At 37.6% G+C, this 20,327-nt stretch overlaps 1 protein-coding gene across 14 annotated transcripts in view; it reads left to right on the forward strand.

Annotated features, from left to right (window-relative positions):
• Nucleotides 1-20,327, forward strand: part of DLG2 (discs large MAGUK scaffold protein 2) — a 2,332,068-nt gene that overhangs the window by 1,413,809 nt on the left and 897,932 nt on the right. For 2 of the 14 annotated variants that reach the window (XM_070783346.1, XM_070783348.1), the window contains exon 1: nucleotides 9,514-9,633. The exons of the other annotated variants lie outside the window; for them this stretch is intronic. In XM_070783346.1, the coding sequence (XP_070639447.1) occupies nucleotides 9,529-9,633 (105 nt within the window). In that variant the 5' untranslated portion in view covers nucleotides 9,514-9,528. Of the gene's footprint in view, nucleotides 1-9,513; nucleotides 9,634-20,327 lie in introns of those variants that run through there. 14 annotated transcript variants of the gene reach the window in all.

Raw genomic sequence — 20,327 nt, forward strand, 5'->3', positions numbered from 1 at the left:
GGGAGAATGAACACTAGGAGGATATCCACTTAGACTGAGGTGTGATGGTAATCAGGAAAGACAAGTCTGAAAGTACATAAATATTTACTGATTCTGGTCAAATGCATGTTGAACAGAGAACCAAAAGATATGAATTTATCTTAGATCTTGCTTCTTTATTATGTTGGCTAGTTAGTGTTAGTCACTCAGTCTGTCCAACTCTTTGCAACCCCGTGGACTGTAAGCCGCCAGACTTCTCTGTCCATACTTAATTAATTCTTACTTATTATATTAATACATTAAAATGAAATTAGTTTCTCAAAGAATAATAGTAATAACTGTGCTAGTCTCCAATCTAAAGTTTTACAAATATTAACTCATTTAATCCTCAACAATCCTATGAGGCAAGTACTGTTATAATCTCAAATTTACAGAGAAGCAACAGAAGCAAAGAGAAACTAAGGATCTTGTCCAAGGTCATGTGGTTGGTATGTGGTGAAGCAAGTTAATGTTAACTTCTGTGGTCCTATTTCTGTATCTGTAAATTGAAAATAATATCTTCATGGAAATAAGATGGCTGCTGCATGAGAAAGTAGTTTTCTAAGAAGTATAATAGTAGTTTTCTATCCTTATAATTTTAATAGCAATCACAGTATCATTATTACAATGTAGGCTCTGAACTTGAAATATTGTGAGAAGAAAAGACCAGAAATTTTAAGATAAAGGAGCCCACCCTCAAGAGTTTACTCTCTTTCTAAAAAGATTATCAGCAAGGGCGATAATGCACATTTCAAAATTACTTGGGATATTTTTAGTTTAAGGCCATACTTGTAAATTCTTAGTTGAGAGAAAAAAGGAGATTATTGAGGATTAAAGTCTATCCATAGATCACTGAATTAGAGCCTCTGAAGGACATTTGAGGGATGGTTGAGTCTAACTTCTGTATTTTTAGATGAGTAATTGGAGCTTGTCAAAGCAAAATGACAGAACCAAGTTCTTGCTGCTAATCAGGGCAAGAATCATAGCTAAAAGTAAAGCTCCTGGATATGATATCTCAGCCCTTTCCTCTGGTTGAACTTTTTCATATTCTTTGCTTTCCTTCCTGCGAGAAAGTCAGTGCTTTCTAACCACCTCCCCACCCTAGGGAAATGGATCAACCTATCAGATTATAACATTAAATGCTAACAGAAATCATTACTTTGGATAAAGCCCAGGAGAGTGAGACTTTCTGATTATTTTTCTAGGAACTTTTTAAGGAAATTTTCAAAATAGCTCCAATGATGTCTAATTGATATTCAATGAACTGTGCATATTTAAGATCTACAAATTGATGTTTTGACACATGAAACTATCCACTTACGATAATGAACATATCCTTCACCCTCAGACGTTTCTTCACACCTCTTTGTAATGCCTCCAGCCCACTCCCTCCCTCTGCCCATCGTACCTCCCCATCAGCAGTGTCTCCTTGCCATGCCTTAGGTTAGCTGACACTTTCCACAGTCTGTATAAATGGGACGATGTGGTATATGTCCTTTCTGCTTCTTTCATTCAACATGACTATTTTGAGATTCACCCATGTGCTGTGGGTATCAATAGTTCATTCCGTTTTGGTGATGAATATCGTTCCGTTGTTTGGATATATCACAATTTACTTACCCACTCACTTGGTTCCAGGTTTTTACTATTACAAATAAGGCTGCTATAAATGTTCTTATACAAGCCTTCAAATCAACATATACTTTCATTTCTCTTGGATAAATACCTAGGAGCAGTAGAATGGTTAAATCTTAGAAGGTGCATGTTTAACTTTTTAAGAACCCGTGAACTCTTTCCAAAGGGACTTTAGTATTTATATTCCCACCAGCAGTGTATGAGAAGTCCAATATTATACATCTTAATGAATCAGTTTTTTTTTTTTTTTTAGTATTATCCCTTCTAATTGGAGTGTGGTAGTACTTTAATTTTTATTTCTTTAATCATAATGTTGATACCCTTTCACATGCTCATTTGAGACACATATCTTCATTTATGGTGTCTATTAAAATGCTTTGCTCATTTTTGACTCTCTTATTATTAGCTTTGAGAGTTCCTCATATATTTTAGAAACAAATCCTATATTAAATATATAGTTTGTAAGTTTGCTCACATTTTCTGGCTTGTCTTTTCATTCTCCTAACAATGTTTCATGGAACAGAAAACTTCCATCTGTCAGTGTCCAATTTATCAATTATTTTTCTCTTATGGTTGTGCTTTTGGTATTGTATCTAACCTTTAGATCACAAAGATATTCTGTGTTTTAGAAGTTCCACTTAGGCTTTATATGTAGTTCTATATTCTATCTTGAGTTTTTAAGTACTAAGAGTTTGGTACCAAGCTATTGATGGCCTCAAAAAAAAAAAAAAAAAAAGAGCAACTTGTAAAGTTTTTTTTTTTCCTCTTCAGTTCTCTGAAAGAATTTGTGTAGAATTAATTTTTTTTCTTAAATGGAATTCATCAGAAGCCATCTGGCCCTAGAGTTTCCTGGAGGTTAAGATTTTAGTTAAAAAATAAAACCTTTATTAGGAATATGGCACGGCTATTTAGATTGCTTATTTTTCTTGAGTGAGCTTTAGTAGCTTAAAACTCTCAAGGAATTTGTTCCATATAAGGGGTCAACTATATTGATATAAAGTTGTTTCCAAGATTTCCTTATTAGACCTTCCATGGCTATAGGATCTATAGTAATGCTACACTCATTTCTAATCTTGAAAATTTTTCTCTCTTTCATTAGTCTTGCTAACAGGTTATCAATTGTATTGATACTCTCAAGAAGTAGCTGTTAGCTTTATTTTTTTCTATTTTCCCATTTTCTTCTGTTTTATTTGGCTTCAATTTGCTAGACTTTTTTCTATTTTAATAAGGTGTAAGATGAGATCAACAGAGGATGAGATGGCTGGATGGCATCACCGACTCGATGCACATGAGTTTGGGTGAACTCCAAGCGTTAGTGATGGACAGGGAGGCCTGGCATGCTGCAATTCATGGGGTCACGAAGAGTCAGACATGAATGAGCTACTGAACTGAAGCTGAGATCATTAAAACCTTCTTTCTTTTCAAATAAAAGTGTTTAGTGATGTATAGCATTAGTTGCTCAGTCATGTATGATTCTTCGTGACCCTGTCTATTAGCACGCCAGGCACCTCTGTCCATGGGATTCTCTAGGCCAAAATACTGGAGTGGTAGCCATCCCCTTCTCCTGGGGATCTTCCTGACCCAGGGATCAAACTCAGGTCTCTTGCATTGCAAGCAGATACTTTACTATCTAAGCCACCACAGAAAATCTATTATTTCCTTCAGTCAGTTCAGTTCAGTAACTCAGTCATGTCAGACTATTTGCCACCCCATGTACTGCAGCACGCCAGTCTTCCCTGTCCATCATCAACTCCGAGAGCTTGCTCAAACTCTTGTCCACTGAGTCAGTGATGCCATCCAGCCATCTCATCCTCTATCATCCCCTTCTCTTCCTGGCTTCAATCTTTCCCAGCATCAGTGCCTTTTCCAATGAGTCAGTTCTTTGCATCAACTGGCCAAAGTATTGGAGTTTCAGCTTCAACATCAGTCCTTCCAATCAATATTCAGGACTGATTTTCTTTAGGATTGACTGGTTGGATCTCCTCGCAGTCCAAGGGAGGCTCCAGAGTCTTCTCCAACACCACAGTTCAAGAGCATCAATTCTTTGATGCCCAGCTTTCTTGGTAGTACAACTCTCAATCCACACATGACTACTGGAAAAACCATAGCTTTGACTAAATGGACCTTTGTTGGCAGAATAATGTCTCTGCTTTTTAATATGCTGTCTAGGTTGGTCATAGCTTTTTTTCCAAGGAACAAGTGTCTTTTAATTTTATGGCTACAGTCACTATCTACAGTGATTTTGGAGCCCTCAAAATAAAGTCTGTCACTGTTTCCATTGTTTCCCCATCTATTTGCCATGAAGTGATGGCACCAGATGCCATGATCTTAGTTTTCTGAATGTTGAGTTTTAAGCCTACTTTTTCACTCTCCTCTTTCACGTTCAAGAGGCTCTTTAGTCCCTCTTTGCTTTCTGCCAGAAGGGTGGTGTCATCTGCGTATCTGAGGTTATTGATATTTCTCCCGGCAATCTTGATTCCAGCTTGTGCTTCATCCAGCCCAGCGTTTCTCATGATGTACTCTGCATATAAATTAAATAAGCAGGGTGACAGCATACAGCCTTGAGTACTCCTTTCCCGATTTGGAACCAGTCTGTTGTTCCATGTCCAGTTCTAACTGTTGCTTCTTGACCTGTGTACAGATTTCTCAGGAGGCAGGTCAGGTGGTCTGGTATGCCCATCTCTTGAAGAATTTTCCACAGTTTGTTGTGATCCAAACAGTCAAAGGCTTTGGCATAATCAATAAAGCAGAAGTAGATGTTTTTCTGGAACTCTCTTGCTTTTTTGATGATCCAGTGGATGTTGGCAATTTGATCTCTGTTTCCTCTGCCTTTTCTAAATCCAGCTTAAACATCTGGAAGTTCACAGTTCACATACTGTTGAAGGCTGGCTTGGAGAATTTTGAGCATTATTTTGCCAGCGTGTGAGATGAGTGCAATTGTGCGGTAGTTTGAACATTCTTTGGCACTGCCTTTCTTTGGGATTGGAATGAAAACTGACCTTTTCCAGCCCTGTGGCCACTGATGAGTTTCCAAATGTGCTTGCGTATTGAATGCAGCACTTTCACAGCATCATCTTTTAGAATTTGAAATAGCTCAGCTGGAATTCTATCACCTCCACTAGCTTTGTTCATAGTGATGCTTCCTAATGCCCACTTGACTTCTCGTTCCAGGATATCTGGCTCTAGGTAAGTGATCACACTATCTTGGTTATCTGGGTCATGAAGATCTTTTTTGTGTATAGTTCTTCTTTCCTTAAGTATTGCTTTAAGGGCATCCAACAGATGTTGATACATTGTGGTTTTATTTCATTCAGTTCAAAATGCATTCTCACTTCCTTTTGATTTCTTCTTTGGCCAGTAGGTAATTTAAGTGTGTTATTTGCTTGTCAAATATTTTGGGAATTTTCAGAGATTGTTCTGTTGTGGATACAACTTAATTTTACTATGGTGAGAGAATATATTTTCTTTGGCTGAATTCTTTTAAATTTATTATAATTTGATCTATGGCTCATAATATGCTCTATCTTGGTAAATGTTCCATGAGCACTTGCGAAGATTGTTGTTGTAGGGTGGAATGTTTTTTTAAAGGTGCATACTCAGTCACTTCAGTCATGTCTGACTCTTTGCGACCCTATAGACTGTAGCCCTCCAGGCTCCTCTGTCCATAGGACTCTCCAGGTAAGACTGCTATAGTGGGTTGCCATGCCCTCTTCCAGGGAATCTTCCTGACCCAAGGATTGAACCCACAGTTTCTGCAGGTGGATTTTTTAACTGCTGAGCCACCAGGGAAGTCCACATTTTTTAAAGGTATATTAGCCTAAATTGATGGATGGTTTCATAAAGGTTTTACATATCCTTATAGACTGTAACTGCTTAGTATATTAACTATTCAGAGTAGTATATTGAAAACTCCAATTACAATTATGAATTTCTCTATTTCCCCTATTGCCTTGTTTTCTCCAGAAAACCATTTCTGTATCCTCAATTCAGCAGGTTCACTGGGTTCCACCTGGATCCCCTTCTTCTGTGATGTGGCCTAGACATTCAAGGTGGTAAATGGGGCAGTCACAGGACTTATCTCGTTTGTTTCCTGTCTCCCAGAGTTCACTGATTTTTCTTCTCTGTCCATATTTGACTCATTGTTTCATATGTTTTATTTTCAGTTTTTTTTGGTTTTTCAGATAGGAATGTAAATCATTGCTCCATTTCTGTTGTCACAAAGTTATATTTAAACCAGTCCCAGCAGAAAGCTTTCAAATACAGACCTGTTTGAGCATGGCAGTACTACCAAATAAAAAGTACTTTTAACATTCTAAGTCCTTTAATCTAATTCAGAGGTATTTCAATATTATGGACATATGGCCTAGTGACTGAGGATTTAACAGAAATAGTAGCCATTACATATCAGGCATTGTGCTCAGAAGAAGAAAATATGTATAACATTCTACTTTGTGGGCAGAGGTAAGTGCATACTGAGGGGCAGTTAGAAATAAGTAGAGAATTGACATTATATAATATTTATCTTTTTATCTTAGTGCTTACTTAGCACATAGTAGAGCTCAATAAATGTTTGTTAAACTGACCCAAACTGAATTACATCAAACATTAGATCAGGTTAAGACTCATGGTGGACTCCACTTGAATATCGAAGGTAATAGACTTTAGACTTACAGAAGTGATTAGGTATGAGTAAAAACATGATATATGTACTGAATAAACAAAAAAGCAATATGACTGAAATGATTGAGCCCCTAAACCCTCCAAAGTATATCAATATTCCTATTTTAAAGAGTAGGGAATAAATATATGACATTTACTCTCTTGTGAGATTTGGTTTCACTGAATTTATGTACACTGATGCTCTAAAAATTGGTTAAAGCTAAGATTGATTGCCATTAGGAACAGGAAGCTACTGACATTTTATTCAAGAATAACAGTTGTATTCAATAATTGTTACTTGACTCCAGTAACAATCATGAAAAAGCCAAAGTGTTAGTTGCTCAGGCGTGTCTGACTTTTTGTGACCCCATGCACTATAGCCTACCATGCTCCTCTGTCCATGGAATTCTCCAGGCAAGAATACTTGGGTGGGTTGCCATGCCCTTTTCCAAGGGATCTTCCTGACTCGGGGATCCAAGCCAGGTCTCTTGCACTGCAAGTGGATTCTTTACCATCTGAGCCTTGGGTTCATGTTTTTTCTTTTTTTCCCGGAAACAACTAGTAATGATCTTTCCCACTCTGACCCTTTATTCTAGCTCTTCTTCAGAAATGCCCCCTACCTATCTCTGCAAGTCCTAATTATACCGTAACTTCAGTCTCTAGCCAAGTGCTAAATCTATGAAGCTGCCCTAATTTTCCTAGTTGATGTAATTTTTCTTTTCCATTGTTTTATAAATAGTTTACACCAGCTCTTTTATGACACCTACCCTTTTTTAACTGGTCTTTTTTTGTTATTTGTGCCCATGTATCATCCTTTCAGTTAAACTCTAAGCTCCTTAAAAACAAAAATCAACATCTGATATATCCATTTGCCCAAAATACAGTGAAAAAATGTAGCACATTGGAGATGCTTGATATGCTTCTTGGATCAATAAATGAATGAATGCATGATTCCAAGAGTGTTTTTCATGTAGAGTTTCTACATGCAGACTGTGGATTCTGTACCTTTTGGCCAAAGAGTAAGGAAAGAAGCATCTTTTAAACAATGCTGCTTAAATGAAAAACACAAGAAGGAATCTGATGAGCAATAGGTAGAAGTCCAAGGCAGGACAGAAGACCCAGAGACTGAGGTCTGGAGTAATGATGAATATTTGTTCAAGGTTTTCAGATAGCATATTTTGGAGGGTAACTTAGAAAACAACTTTTATTTTCCTGTTGTTTGATCAGAAATACAAATACCTGCTAGTGACAGAACACTTTCTGGGAGTTGCGGGCTGGCTGGTCAACAGTGCACGAGGAAGAAGCATGTGGCTGGGGCAGATGGGAGAGTATAGGGGCAGCAGAGTGAAGGCAGAGGAGGGCCCGTGGGTGTGAGCTGAACAGAAGAACACCATGAATGGGGGAAAGAGAAGGCTGCTTGAATTGATACCGAAAAACAAATTATCTAATGGCAGGAGCCTTATGGTGTGTACTCACAAAATATTAAGGAAAAGCAGCCTCCTTGCAAATTAGCCCAGGTAGAAATTTTGAAAGATCAGTTCTACCTGCAATTCCTTCAGTTCAGAATTGAAAAATAAATGAAATAAGAGGCAAACTTTGCCTTTGAGACTCTCGCACAGCAAGGTCATTAGTATGAACTCACCCACCATCACCAGGGTACAAATGCAGAAAATCTAGGTAACCCAAATCATGCAGCTCTTCTAAAAATAATACAGCAAAGAATCCTTCATTAATGTTATCACACTGTTTTCTACAAATTGTACCTTGTTTTACACTCCTTGGATTTTCTAGGTCAATTAAAAGCACAAGTTACTCATCATGCTATGTATTGCCCTCAGCTTACCCCTTACTCCTAAAAAGACATGAACAGATATCCCCATTGTTGGCTGCGTAATTAGTCCTGAGAACATAAATTCCTTTGGAACTTCAAAGTGCTTAGTACCTTACAAGGTGCATTATCCCTTGCCTCAATGATCCCACAGCCTAAGGGCTAGTGGAGCCACACCTTACCTTGTGGGCTTCTGTCTTAAGGGAAGGAACATTCCAAATCTGTTGCTATATGCTGTTGTTCAATTTTTACTTAGGTTCAACTTACACCTTTTGCTGGGCTTTCCAGGTGGCTCAGTGGTAAAGAACCTGCCTGCCAATGTAGAAGAAGTGGATTCAATCCCTGGGTCAGGAAGATCCCCTGGAGAAAAGAATGGCTACCCACTCCAGTATTCTTGCCTGGAAAATCCCGTGGAGAGAGGATCCTGGGGGGCTATAGTCCAGGGAGGGAGGGTGTTGCAAAAAGTTGGACACTGAATGATTGAGCCTGCCTACATACCTTTTTGCTAAAGTGTGCAAGCGACTTATTTTGAATTAACATATTCCAGTGATGTGTAGCCCACTCTCAGGTCCCTGGAATATTTTAAGGTTCACTTTTCCTGGCATTGTTTATGTAAATTCTGCCTAGAAGAAGAACTAAATGTGCCTTTACCTAACATACGAAACAACAGAAAGGTCTTCTAATTACTCTTGGATTTTAAGATAAATTATTGACTCCTGTTGTACTCAAAGATTTTCTAGCTAGTTTTTAGAAATAACCCTAGATAAATAACTGCAGTTAATAAAGGCAGTGATACCCTATAGATGAAACATATATCACATCTAGATCATAGCTAAACTGAGAGAAAAATTGGACATATTAAATGACACTGTGAGAAGGCACGTATTTCACACAGAGCAGACAAGTGTAGACACCTGCCTTTCTGTGTGTGTGTGTGTGTGTGTGTGTAACCCACTCCCTTCAATTTTACTACTTTTCACAAGCTATTCAAATTCTACCTCCGGGGCCTGCCACCCAAGTCTTCTGGTGGAAATATTTTTTTTTACATTTCTCTCCCTCCTACTTCTTTCCCCCCACACACTTATGGTATGTGCAGTTTCGCCAGATCCGTGTAAAGACAGGGCAACACTGATGGGATTGCTTTTCACAAGTGTGGGAACGAAAATCCTTCCCAATGAAAACATCTGTCTCTGTTCAAGTCATGCCCAGTTATCCCCCAAAAGAAATGTTCTGATTAACTTTTTTTTTTAAGTCTTAAGATAGCAGTTTGTGTAGCAGATCTAATTAAGAAGTTTATGTAACAGATCTGCAGGGTTTTTTTTTTTTTTTTTTCCTTCCTTCTTCAACTGGGTTCTTTGAGCTCAGTTTGAGTGTTACTAGCTTTCGCCATGCAGCGGCCAAGTGCTTCTCGGGCTGAAAATTATCAGCTTCTGTGGGATACTATTGCTTCTTTAAAACAATGTGAGCAAGCTATGCAACATGCATTTATTCCGGTAAGGGGCATTTCCTTTTATTTTCCTAGAGACTCTTTCACTTTCCTGCTATTTCTTCCTTTATAGCTATAGGTAAAATGCATATATTCTATGCATTTAAAGATATGGTATCTTCTCTGTAGTTCTTGTTTGATAAAAATATGTCTTCTTTTGCTCTATGTGAAATCTGAATTATTAAAGGGTTAAATATTGATCGGTGAGAAAGAATAGACAGTGGTCCAGGGAAACTTACCCTACTGAAGATGGTAGTTTCTAAAAGTAACAAGTAGTAGAGAAAGGGCGCAAGATTGATATTCTTCATATTAACGTTTGAAACAGTCTACAGTGTGTATTTCCTGGCTGGTTCCCCCAAAAGCACTTAGAGTGGCTTGAATACCTTTTTGCAGTGGGTTTGATACTTAGATCAGGAAGCCAGAAGTTAGTTTTATATTCTGATTCTTTGCTTAGCCAAGTAAAATCTACCATAAAGCCTCTCCCTGAAAAGTGTGTTTGTTCCTTTAGAAAAGTAGTGATGCTCTACTTAGAGATTTGTAAAAATGGCTTAGAAATGTGTATTTTGGAAGTGCATAGATACATAAGGTGAATTAAATAAGTGAGCCAGTGTCATTGTGTTTTCCACTGCGGATATAATGTTTGTGCTTATAAAGATCAAACCAGAAGAACAGGCTGGCTACATTTGATAGGCTGAGGTGGGGTGAATGGGACCTGCAAGAAGAATATAAAAATACGTGATTCTTTAAGTAGCTCTTTTTTTGAAGGATTGAGATAATCTATTAAAAATAAGAGAACACTCTTTAAAATTAAGACCCGCAGTTATTTGGAATTCTTTAAGAAAAACATTATTTATGACATAGAGTTGGTCTTCTTTGAAATACGAGTTGTTTTCAACTGACTCAAGTTAGATTTCATTATGTTTTTCTCGGTAACTGAGGAATCACCTGTTTTAAAGATTTAAAGTTCTTCTCATTGAATACTATTTTCTGGTTGGATCTCTGTAAGTTTATCTTAATTGTCGAGGACATAAAATATAGTTTTTGCAAGGGTTTAAGCCATTCTTGGTGGGAAGCTTTCTAAATCAGATTAAGTTATAATTATTCTACTTTGAACTGGAATCTGCTGTGTAAAGTTTGCTTCTCCTATCTTTATTAAACTCTTCTTCCTTTGTTTTATCATGAAGGTTATGATACCCCTGGTGAAGCTCAAGTGTCTCCTCCTTTGTAGAGCTTTCTCTGGCTAGACAGAGCTGTTTTCTCCTATCTCAATTCCTTGAGATCTCAGGCACCTCCGATCTGTCACCCAAATTATTTAATCGTATTTTCTTTTCTGTCTCTCTAATTATATTGCAACTTCTTGGAGTTAAGGAGAAAAGAAAAATATGTTCGAAAAAGGAAGCGATATTTGTTGGTTTTTTGTTTTGTTTTCATGTATCAAACTCCTTGAATATAGGCTGTATCTATTCCTAGGGCCTACCATAGTGCCTAGCACAACGGAGTGCTTGGTGAGCATGGGTGGAATGAGTGAAATCAACTGAGTGTCTCCAATTCCATCATTTCTAGTTACTACACGGCAGTTTTCATCAAGGGCTTTGTCTATACTGACTTCATAAAATTATTTCTATTCAAATCCATCCGGAGATAACAATAAACCTTGACTAAAGCACCGCAGTGGCTGCGATGGTGGGAGTGGTAATGTGTTAGTGCCGAAGACAGACCTTTCTGGGGAAAAATAGACTTGGTTTCAGTTACTGTAGTCCATGGGCTACTCTTCTTCCAGACTTGGTTTCAGTTACTGTAGTCCATGGGCTACTCTTCTTCCATTCCCGTGTCTGGGTCCCCATATTGCAGGCATTTATGTAGACATATTCAAGTTTTATTCATATTTTCTTCATTTTGACTCTTCTAAATCTTTTCCCAAAGATATTAGGAATTTGCCAGTCTCTCAACTCTTCTCAGATTGCCTCCAAGTCTTGCATTAAATGTATCATTATGTCATCATAATTTTATGAGGACTATTTTTAGAAATCATAGCCATCATTAAAATATTACTACCAGTTGAAAATAATTCTGTTTAAACTGAACCTCAATTTATTTAGTTTTAGAATATATAATTTAGATCCCAGGAAAGAGCTTCATTTATTCCATGTTTTATGTACTTTTTAAACCCAGTGATACGTATTTCATACACACACACACATTTACACACATATACATAACTGAGTATGTGACATTCTTGGCTAATAATACCCTTCATTTTTTAGGATATCCAGATATATTCTTGAACTACACATCTTCACAATGATGCATTAAGCATATTAAGTGAATTAAAAACTATATTGACATAATTATCTTCTTTAAAATAGATTTGTTGCCTTTTAAAATAAAACACTAAGAGATGAATGATATTTAGGAAGTGTAGACATACTTGGATGTAGCTGATCTTAGAAACACTGACCTGAAATCTTCACAAGCTGTCTGTGCATCTCCTGTAAATGTGGATTACTAACACTGCATTAGAATACGGGGCCACCTGGCTCGTCTGGATCATCTCTCACACTCACAATAAGCCATAGATCACAAGCAGTTTTTCAGCCAGTGCAGTTGGGTACTAATAATAAACCTTACATAAAATCTCAAGATACAATAATCTTCCTGAGAGAACTTCCATGTGCAGCCTAAAATACACGTTGGAGACAGGAAACACAGGATAAAGACCGGAAAGTGCACTCCAACTTGTCTCAACATCACTTTGGCAGAGACACTGCCCTACCCCTTGCCCAACTGGAACTTTAGCTGAAAAGCTGACTGTCTTTTGCTGAAATGTACAAAATCGGCGTTCCTTGTGCTGCTAGCCATCATGTTTGGTTTTGGTCTAATGTGAAGGTCATGCAGCTTGCCAAGCACTGGTTGAAATGCTAAAATGATTAAATCAACAGAACCCCTGATGATACTTATATGGAATTCTGCCCACCAGGAATTTTCAAATGGACCTTGTTGAGTGCCTTAAGTACCCATGAATTGCTCTAAGAATTAAGGGGTGCCAAGCTTCATAGATCTCAGTTGGGTTATGAAGATCAAACAGAATTTGATAATGATGGAAGAGGGCATTCTAAGTAGAAAGGAATCGTAAAGATATTTACTAATTGTGTAAAGATGGTCCATTTTCCATCTGATCTGTCATTCAACCAGTATTTACCAGATACATTTTATGTATCAGAAATTATGTAATATGCCAGGGAAGGTAGCAATAAACAGCACAAGTTCAAACCCTACCTTGAGGGCATTTAGATTCAAGTGGATGAGACAAACATTAAATGAACAATTACATATATATCTGTACCACACACTTGAATACTATCCTGTAAGAGTTGTTCACGGTATTTGTCACAATTGTAATTTAATATTGCACATGTGCATACACAGATATATGTAATATACATCTATTATCAAAATAGTATAGCAATTATATTTTGCAAAGCCACTGCAAACTAAACAAATTATTCTTTGCCAAATATTTTGTAGTCTTAAAATGCATATTAATTTCTTTAGCAAATAATTAATTTCTTTAGCAAGTCTGTCTGACACATCCCAGACTTGGTACTTTAGTATAAAAGTGATAGTATATGCTGAGCACTTATCATGTGTCACGTACTGTTCTAAGTCCTTCATGTATATTTCACCCAGTTCTGTCAACAGCTCTCTGATGTGCGCACTATCATTTCCACTTTACAAAATTTACAGAAGTTAAGTAACTTCTTCATGATCACACAACTAATAAATGGAAAGGCCAGGCCTTGAAACTAGTTATCTGGCCCCAGAGCCCATTTTTTTATAGGTTCATCTAGTGAAGGAGAAAACCACTGAATCCAAAACCACTTCAGCATAGCATGCTGAAAGCAGCAATCGAGGGATAGACAAACCACAGTGCATGCAGCAAGGTGGACGTGCCCCATCTGCTTGAATGGAGAGGAAAGATGACCAAGGAAGAATAAAAAGAGGAGAGAGGTCTGGAGATGGCTTTAAAATAGTGGTGTATCAGGTGAAGGGAATGAGTGAGGCTGCCACAGTAGGTGCAAAGGCACTGAGGCATGAAAGAATAGTATGGAGTGAGGCATAGTCATCAGTTTTCCTTAAGTCCTCATCTTCCTCTTTGAGCGTTCAGAAGAGATATTAGGAACAACACAGATGAGAGATGGATCATTTACTTAAGGTAAGAATCCTCTAGGTCAATCAGAAAAAGAAGAACAGAACAGTTATGGAACCACAAAGTGAAGTTCCATCTTTTAAGACAACTCACATTTCCTTCCATGGAACTTGCCTCACACAGTGTAACCAGATGATATACCTTCTGCCTCATTATTTCAACCCTGATTAACACTCCTTGAAGAAAAATAAGAGTAAGAAACCTACATCCATACTGCTTTAATCTACACTTTCTTGTTTCATCATCATAAGACCAACATCAAGTGGCCCTAATATTAATATCTCCATTTTAGAGGATCAGTACCTTGTTTAAAAATCATATAGATGCTATGACCATGAAAGAAACCAGGCCTTCAAACCCTAATTCCATCTGCCTTTCCCCTTCACCCCCATTGTGGTTCTTTGCCTGTATCTCTTGTGATGTTTCTCTGTTTTATATTATAAGCATTCGAAAGATTTCTCTTGTTTTCATATGACACAGTAAAGTCTTTGCAGAGCAAAACCATGTGTTTCCTTGGGAGGTAAATCTGAAAGGGAGAAGGTATATGTGTACATATAGGGCTTCCCTGGTGGCTCAGTCGGTAAAGAATCCACCTTCAATGCAGGAGACTGGGTTCAATTCCTGGGTCTAGAAGATACAGGAAGATCCCCTGAAGAAGGAAACGGCAATCCACTCTCATATTCTTACCTGGTAAATCCCATGGACAGAAGAGCCTGGTGGGCTACAGGTCACAAGAGTCAAACATGACTTGGCGACTACACCACTACCATGGCTGATTCATTTTGTGGTCCAGTAGAAGCTAACATGATATTGTAAAGCAACTATACGCCAATAAAAGTTTTTTTAAAAAGAAAACAAAAAACCACATGTGTTTCCTCTACCTACATATTACCATCCTAAGTACACTGCCTTAAATATGATGTTTACTAAACAATTCTGTATGTACTGATTAATACTTAAAATGTAAGAACTTAGGCAGCAGTGAGATGACGATGAGGAAATAATCCTTCTTGTCTCTAACATCCTTGAAACCTGTCTGTTCTGCCCCACCATCGCTTTCACAGACGCTGCCTCCAGCCCCGGATGTTGAATTTAAACCATCGTAAGCTTAGGTCAGCTCTAAATAGGGTTTGTTCGGTGATGAGTTTCAGTCCTGGTTCACGGTGTTCCAAGTGTGTTTTGTCCTTTCCGGATTCTAAATACTACTTGACTCATCATTCTCAATCATGTCGGATTTCGTTTTCTATTTTATTCCTCTTAGCCTCGCTCTGCACTTGTGTCTAGTAACACCCCAGTTTTTAGTCTATTTTCTTCCGAAGAAGATGAACAAGGCTATTAATGGAATTTCTATTAGTAAAGGAATAAAGATGGCACTTCATCTATAGAGATGTTCAACCTAAAGAGGACCCAAAAAAGAAAAAACCAAAACTAGCTGAAGCGACCTGGATAATTGCAACAGCCTGGATCTGAATGAATGTTTACAGATTCCTGGTAAAATGGAATGGAACTGTCACTTTTGTTTTTGAACAAAAGACAAAATCTTGCTATCTTGTTATCTTCCTCTTGCATGCAGTTTGCATTTCTTTGACTGCTGGTCTTGAGATTTCTGTGCATAGGCATCTGGAGTCTATGAAAAATTAACGCCAGGTGCAGGATGCCTGGTCTTTGTTTCAATATTGCTCATTGTAAAATGTTTGTGTTGACTCATCAGAATGGGGTATTAGCACAGATATATCTTATGGTACAATGGAGTAAACCCCATCCTCTGCCACGCCGACTTTCCTCACCTACTCTGTAAACTGCAAAAATAGAGCCCCAAACATTTTTTGTTACAGAACACAAAAGCAGACATTTGTTCAGGGTTAATAATAGCACTCTTCTCCAAGCAACAACAAAAAATCACACACACATCAAGCACGGAAAACCTTTAATGAACTAATAGTAGAAAAGACTGTACTGCACTCTTTTTTTTTTTAATTTTTTTATTAAAGGGTAATTGCTTTACAGAATTTATTGTTTTTTGTCAAACCGCATCATGAATCAGCCATAGGTATACATATATCCCCTCCCTTTTGAACCTCCCTCCCATCTCCCTTCCCATCCACCCCTCTAGGTTGATACAGAACCCCTGTTTCAGTTTCCTGAGACATACAGCAAATTCCCGGTGGCAATCTATCTTGCGTATGGTAATGTAAGTTTCCATGTTACTCTTTCCATACATCTCACCCTCTCCTCCCCTCTCCCCGTGTCCATAAGTCTATTCCCTATGTCTGTTTCTCCATTGCTCCCCTGTAAATAAATTCTTCAGTACCATTTTTCTAGATTCTGTATATGTGCATTAGAATACAGTATTTATCTTTCTCTTTCTGACACACTTCACTCTGTATAATAGGTTCTAGGTTCATCCACCTCACTAGAACTGACTCAACCACGTTCCATAATGGCTGAGTAATATTCCATTGTGTATATGTACTGCATCTTTCTCCATTCATCTATTGATGTACATCCAGGTTGCTTCCATGTTCTAGATATTGTAAATAGTGTTGCAATTAAGAATGGGATACATGTTTCTTTTTCAATTTTGGTTTCCTCAGGGTATATGCCTAGGAGTGGGATTACTGGGTAATATGGTGTTTTTAGTCCTAGTTTTTTAAGGAATCTCCATACCATCTTCCAGAGTGGCTGTATCAATTTACATTCCCACCAACAGTGCAAGAGCATCCCTTTCTCTACTCCCTCTCCAGCACTTATTGTTTATAGACTTTTTGATGAGAGCCATTCTGACCCATGTGAGGTGGTATCTCATTGTGTTTTGATTTGCGTATGTTGAGCATCTTTTCATGTGCTTGTTAGCCATCTGTATGTCTTTGAAGAAATGTCTTTCAGGTCTTTTTCCAGCTTTTTGATTGGGTTGTTTTTTGGGCATTGACTTGTATGAGCTGCTTGTATATTTTGAAAATTAATCCTTTGCCGGTTGTTTCATTTGCTATTATATCCTTCCATTCTGAGAGTTGTCTTTTCACCTTGCTTATAGTTTCCTTTGCTGTGCAAAAGCTTTTAAGTTTAATCAGGTCCTACTTGTTTACTTTTGTTTTTATTCCCATTGCTCTAGGAGGTTTGTCATAGAGGATTTTGCTTTGATTTACATCATCGAGTGTTCTGCCTATGTTTTTCTCTAAGAGTTGTCTTAAATGTAGGCCTTTAATCCATTTTCAGTTTATCTTTGTATATGGTGTTAGAAAGTGTTCTAATTTCATTCTTTTACACGTAGCTGTCCAGTTTTCCTGGCACCATTTATTGAAGAGGCTGTCTTTGCCCCACTGTATATTATTGCCTCCTTTGTTAAAAATAAGGTACCCATAGGTGCAAGGGTTTATTTCTGGGCTTTCTATCTTGTTGCATTGGTCTGTATTTCTGTTTTTGTGCCAGCACCATGCTGTCTTGATGACCGTAGCTTTGTAGTATAATATGAAGTCAGGAAGGTTGATTCCTCCAGCTCCATTCTTCTTTCTCAAGACTGCTTTGGCTATTCAGGGTCTTTTATGTTTCCATATGAATTGTGAAATTTTTTGTTCTAATTCTGTGAAAAATGCCATTGGTAATTTGATAGGGATCATATTGAATCTGTAGGTTGCATTTGGCAGTATAGTCATTTTCACAATATTGATTCTTCCTATCCAGGAACATGGAATATCTCTCCATCTGTTTATATCATCTTTTATTTCTTTCATCAGTGTCTTATAATTTTCTGTGTACATTTCTTATGTCTCCTTAGATAAGTTTATTCCTAGATATTTAGTTCTTTTTGTTGCAGTGATGAATGGGATTGATTCCTTAATTGCTCTGATTTTTCATTGTTGGTATATAAAAATGCAAGTGATTTTTGTGTATTGATTTTGTATCATGCAACTTTGCTAAATTCACTGATTAGCTCTAGTAACTTTCTGATACTATCTTTAGGGTTTTCTATGTACAGTATCATGTCATCTGCAAACAGGGAGAGCTTTACTTCTTTTCTGATTTGGATTCCTTTTATTTCTTTTTCTTCTATGATTGCTGAAGCTAGGACTTCCAGAACTATGTTGAATAATAGTGGTGAAAGTGGACACCCTTGTGTTATTCCTGATCTTGGAATGCTTTCAGTTTTTCAAAATTGAGAATAATGTTTGCTGTAGGCTTATCATATATGACCTTTACTCTGTTGAGGTAGGTTCCTTCTATGCCCACTTTTTGAAGAGTTTTAATCATAAATGGGTGCTGGATTTTGTCAAAGGCTTTTTCTGCATCTATTGAGATGATCATATGTGTTTTATCTTTCAGTTTGTTGATATGGTGTATCACAGTGATTGATTTGCATATATTGAAGAATCCTTGCATTCCTGGAATAAATACAACTTGATGATGGTGTATGAGCTTTTTGATGTGTTGCTGAATTCTGTTTGCTAAAATTTTGTTGAGGACTTTTGCACCTATGTTCATCGGTGATATTGTCCTTTAGTTTTCATTTTTGTGTTGTCTTTGGTTGGTTGGTTTTGGTATCAGGGTGACGGTGGCCTTGTAGAATGAGTCTGGAAGTGTTCCTTCCTCTGCAATTTTTTGAAAGAGTTTTAGGAGGATAGGCATTAGCTCTTCTCTAAATGTTTGATAGAATTCTCCTGTGAAGCCATCTGGTCCTAGGCTTTTGTTTTTGGGGAGATTTTGATCACAGCTTCAATTTCAATGCTTGTAATTGGATTGTTCATAATTTCTATTTGTTCATAATTTCTATTTCTTCCTGGTTCAGATTGAACTTTTCTAAGAATCTGTCCATTTCTTCCAGGTTATCCATTTTATTGCCATATACTTGTTCATAATAGTCTCTTATAATCCTTTGTATGTCTGCATTGTAGAAAAGACTGTACTTTTTTAAGCTTCATTTAGATATTTTTATTTAGCAGGAACATCCTTATAAACAGTAGAGATTGTAGTTTTTATTTTGTATAGAAACCAGAAAATACACGGTACTAATGTTTTTACTATTGCTACCACCGAAATGACCACTGCACTCTTATTTCTGCCTTATATTTTCCTTATCTTTGTCTATCTTATTTCAGTTCTCAAAGCAGTGTAAACTAGATTTTTTTCTCATTACTACTTTGTAAGGTAAGGAAGGCAGATTTTAACATCCCATGTTATTTATAAGGGGCCTCCCCGGGGGTGCTAGTGGTAAAGAACCCACCTGCCACTGCAGGAGGTATAAGAGACATGGGTTCAATTCCTGGGTCGGCAAGATCTCCTGGAGGAGGGCACGGCAACCTACACCAGTATTCTTACCTGGAGAATCCCATGGACAGAGGGGCCTGGCAGGCTGCAGTCCATCAAGTCACACAGAGTCGGGCATGACTGAGTGATTTCACACACACATGCACATCATTTATAAGAAAATTGAAGTGGCCGGGATCAGAAGTGGTTAAATAGTAAAACATAACCTAGTAGGGCCAGACTCTCATTCTAGATCACTTTGGCTCAGATTCAGAGTTTTAGCTACTTAAAAAATCTAGGTCTGAATCCTGGCTCTAACACTTGCTGTCTTGGGAAAATGCTTAACTTCTCTGTATTTCAGTTTCATCCTCTCTAAAATTAGATATTATACAGATATTTTTTAAGTTTGTGATTTAAATGAAATAATGTGAATTAAACCCTTAGTACAATGGCTAAGCAAAGAAAGTGCCCAGTAAGGGTTGCCATTATTAATATTGCAAATATTTAATATTAGCCCAACTGTATCCTTTTACAGTTTGCAGAGGGTTTTTTGTTTGTTTGTTTTTCATAGTTTTTAATCTTTGATCACACTTGGTTCTCAAAGAAGAATGTGAGGTTGACCAAATAATTTTCAATTTCCATTTGTACTTAAAAAGTTTCAGAGAGGTTATTAACTAAGACCATTGTATGAGTGAGAAGAGATGTCTTATTTGTTAGATGACCCAAATCCTAAACCTTTTTTATTACTACTTCACTAATAAAAATGAGGTTAGTATTAAAGTCAAGAATCATCCAATTCTTATTTATAGTTGGGCGTAGCCTTAGAAATAATTTAGGGAGTTAGGTAACCTGATCGAGTTCTGCAGTGGTGCAGCAGTCCTCGCTAGGCCTCATCTGCTGACACCAAGGGCAGGGCTGGGGGCTGTTCTTCCCATAACATAAAATCATTATGTGAAAATGATTTTTGTCAAGTTAGAATAGGCAAGGAGGGCTCATGAGATGTCAGGCTGCAAACATTATATTCATAAGGAAGTCGTCATCTCCTTTCCAGTTGGTTGGGGAAATCCTTTACAGAACGAACTAAGGTTCCAATGTGTCTGAGTTCACAATTCCAGCGGACAAAGTGGTCTAAAAGAACAGAGGAGAGTCAGCCTTGAAAGCATCATTTCACTCTCCACCTTGTGACAGTCCCCATGTGCCAGAGAACAGCTTCCTCCCTGCCTTCTTTCCCTTCATTCCATTCTTCTCTCTTA

This window comes from Bos indicus, chromosome 29, assembly GCF_029378745.1.
Source record: "Bos indicus isolate NIAB-ARS_2022 breed Sahiwal x Tharparkar chromosome 29, NIAB-ARS_B.indTharparkar_mat_pri_1.0, whole genome shotgun sequence".
Classification (NCBI taxonomy): domain Eukaryota; kingdom Metazoa; phylum Chordata; class Mammalia; order Artiodactyla; family Bovidae; genus Bos; species Bos indicus.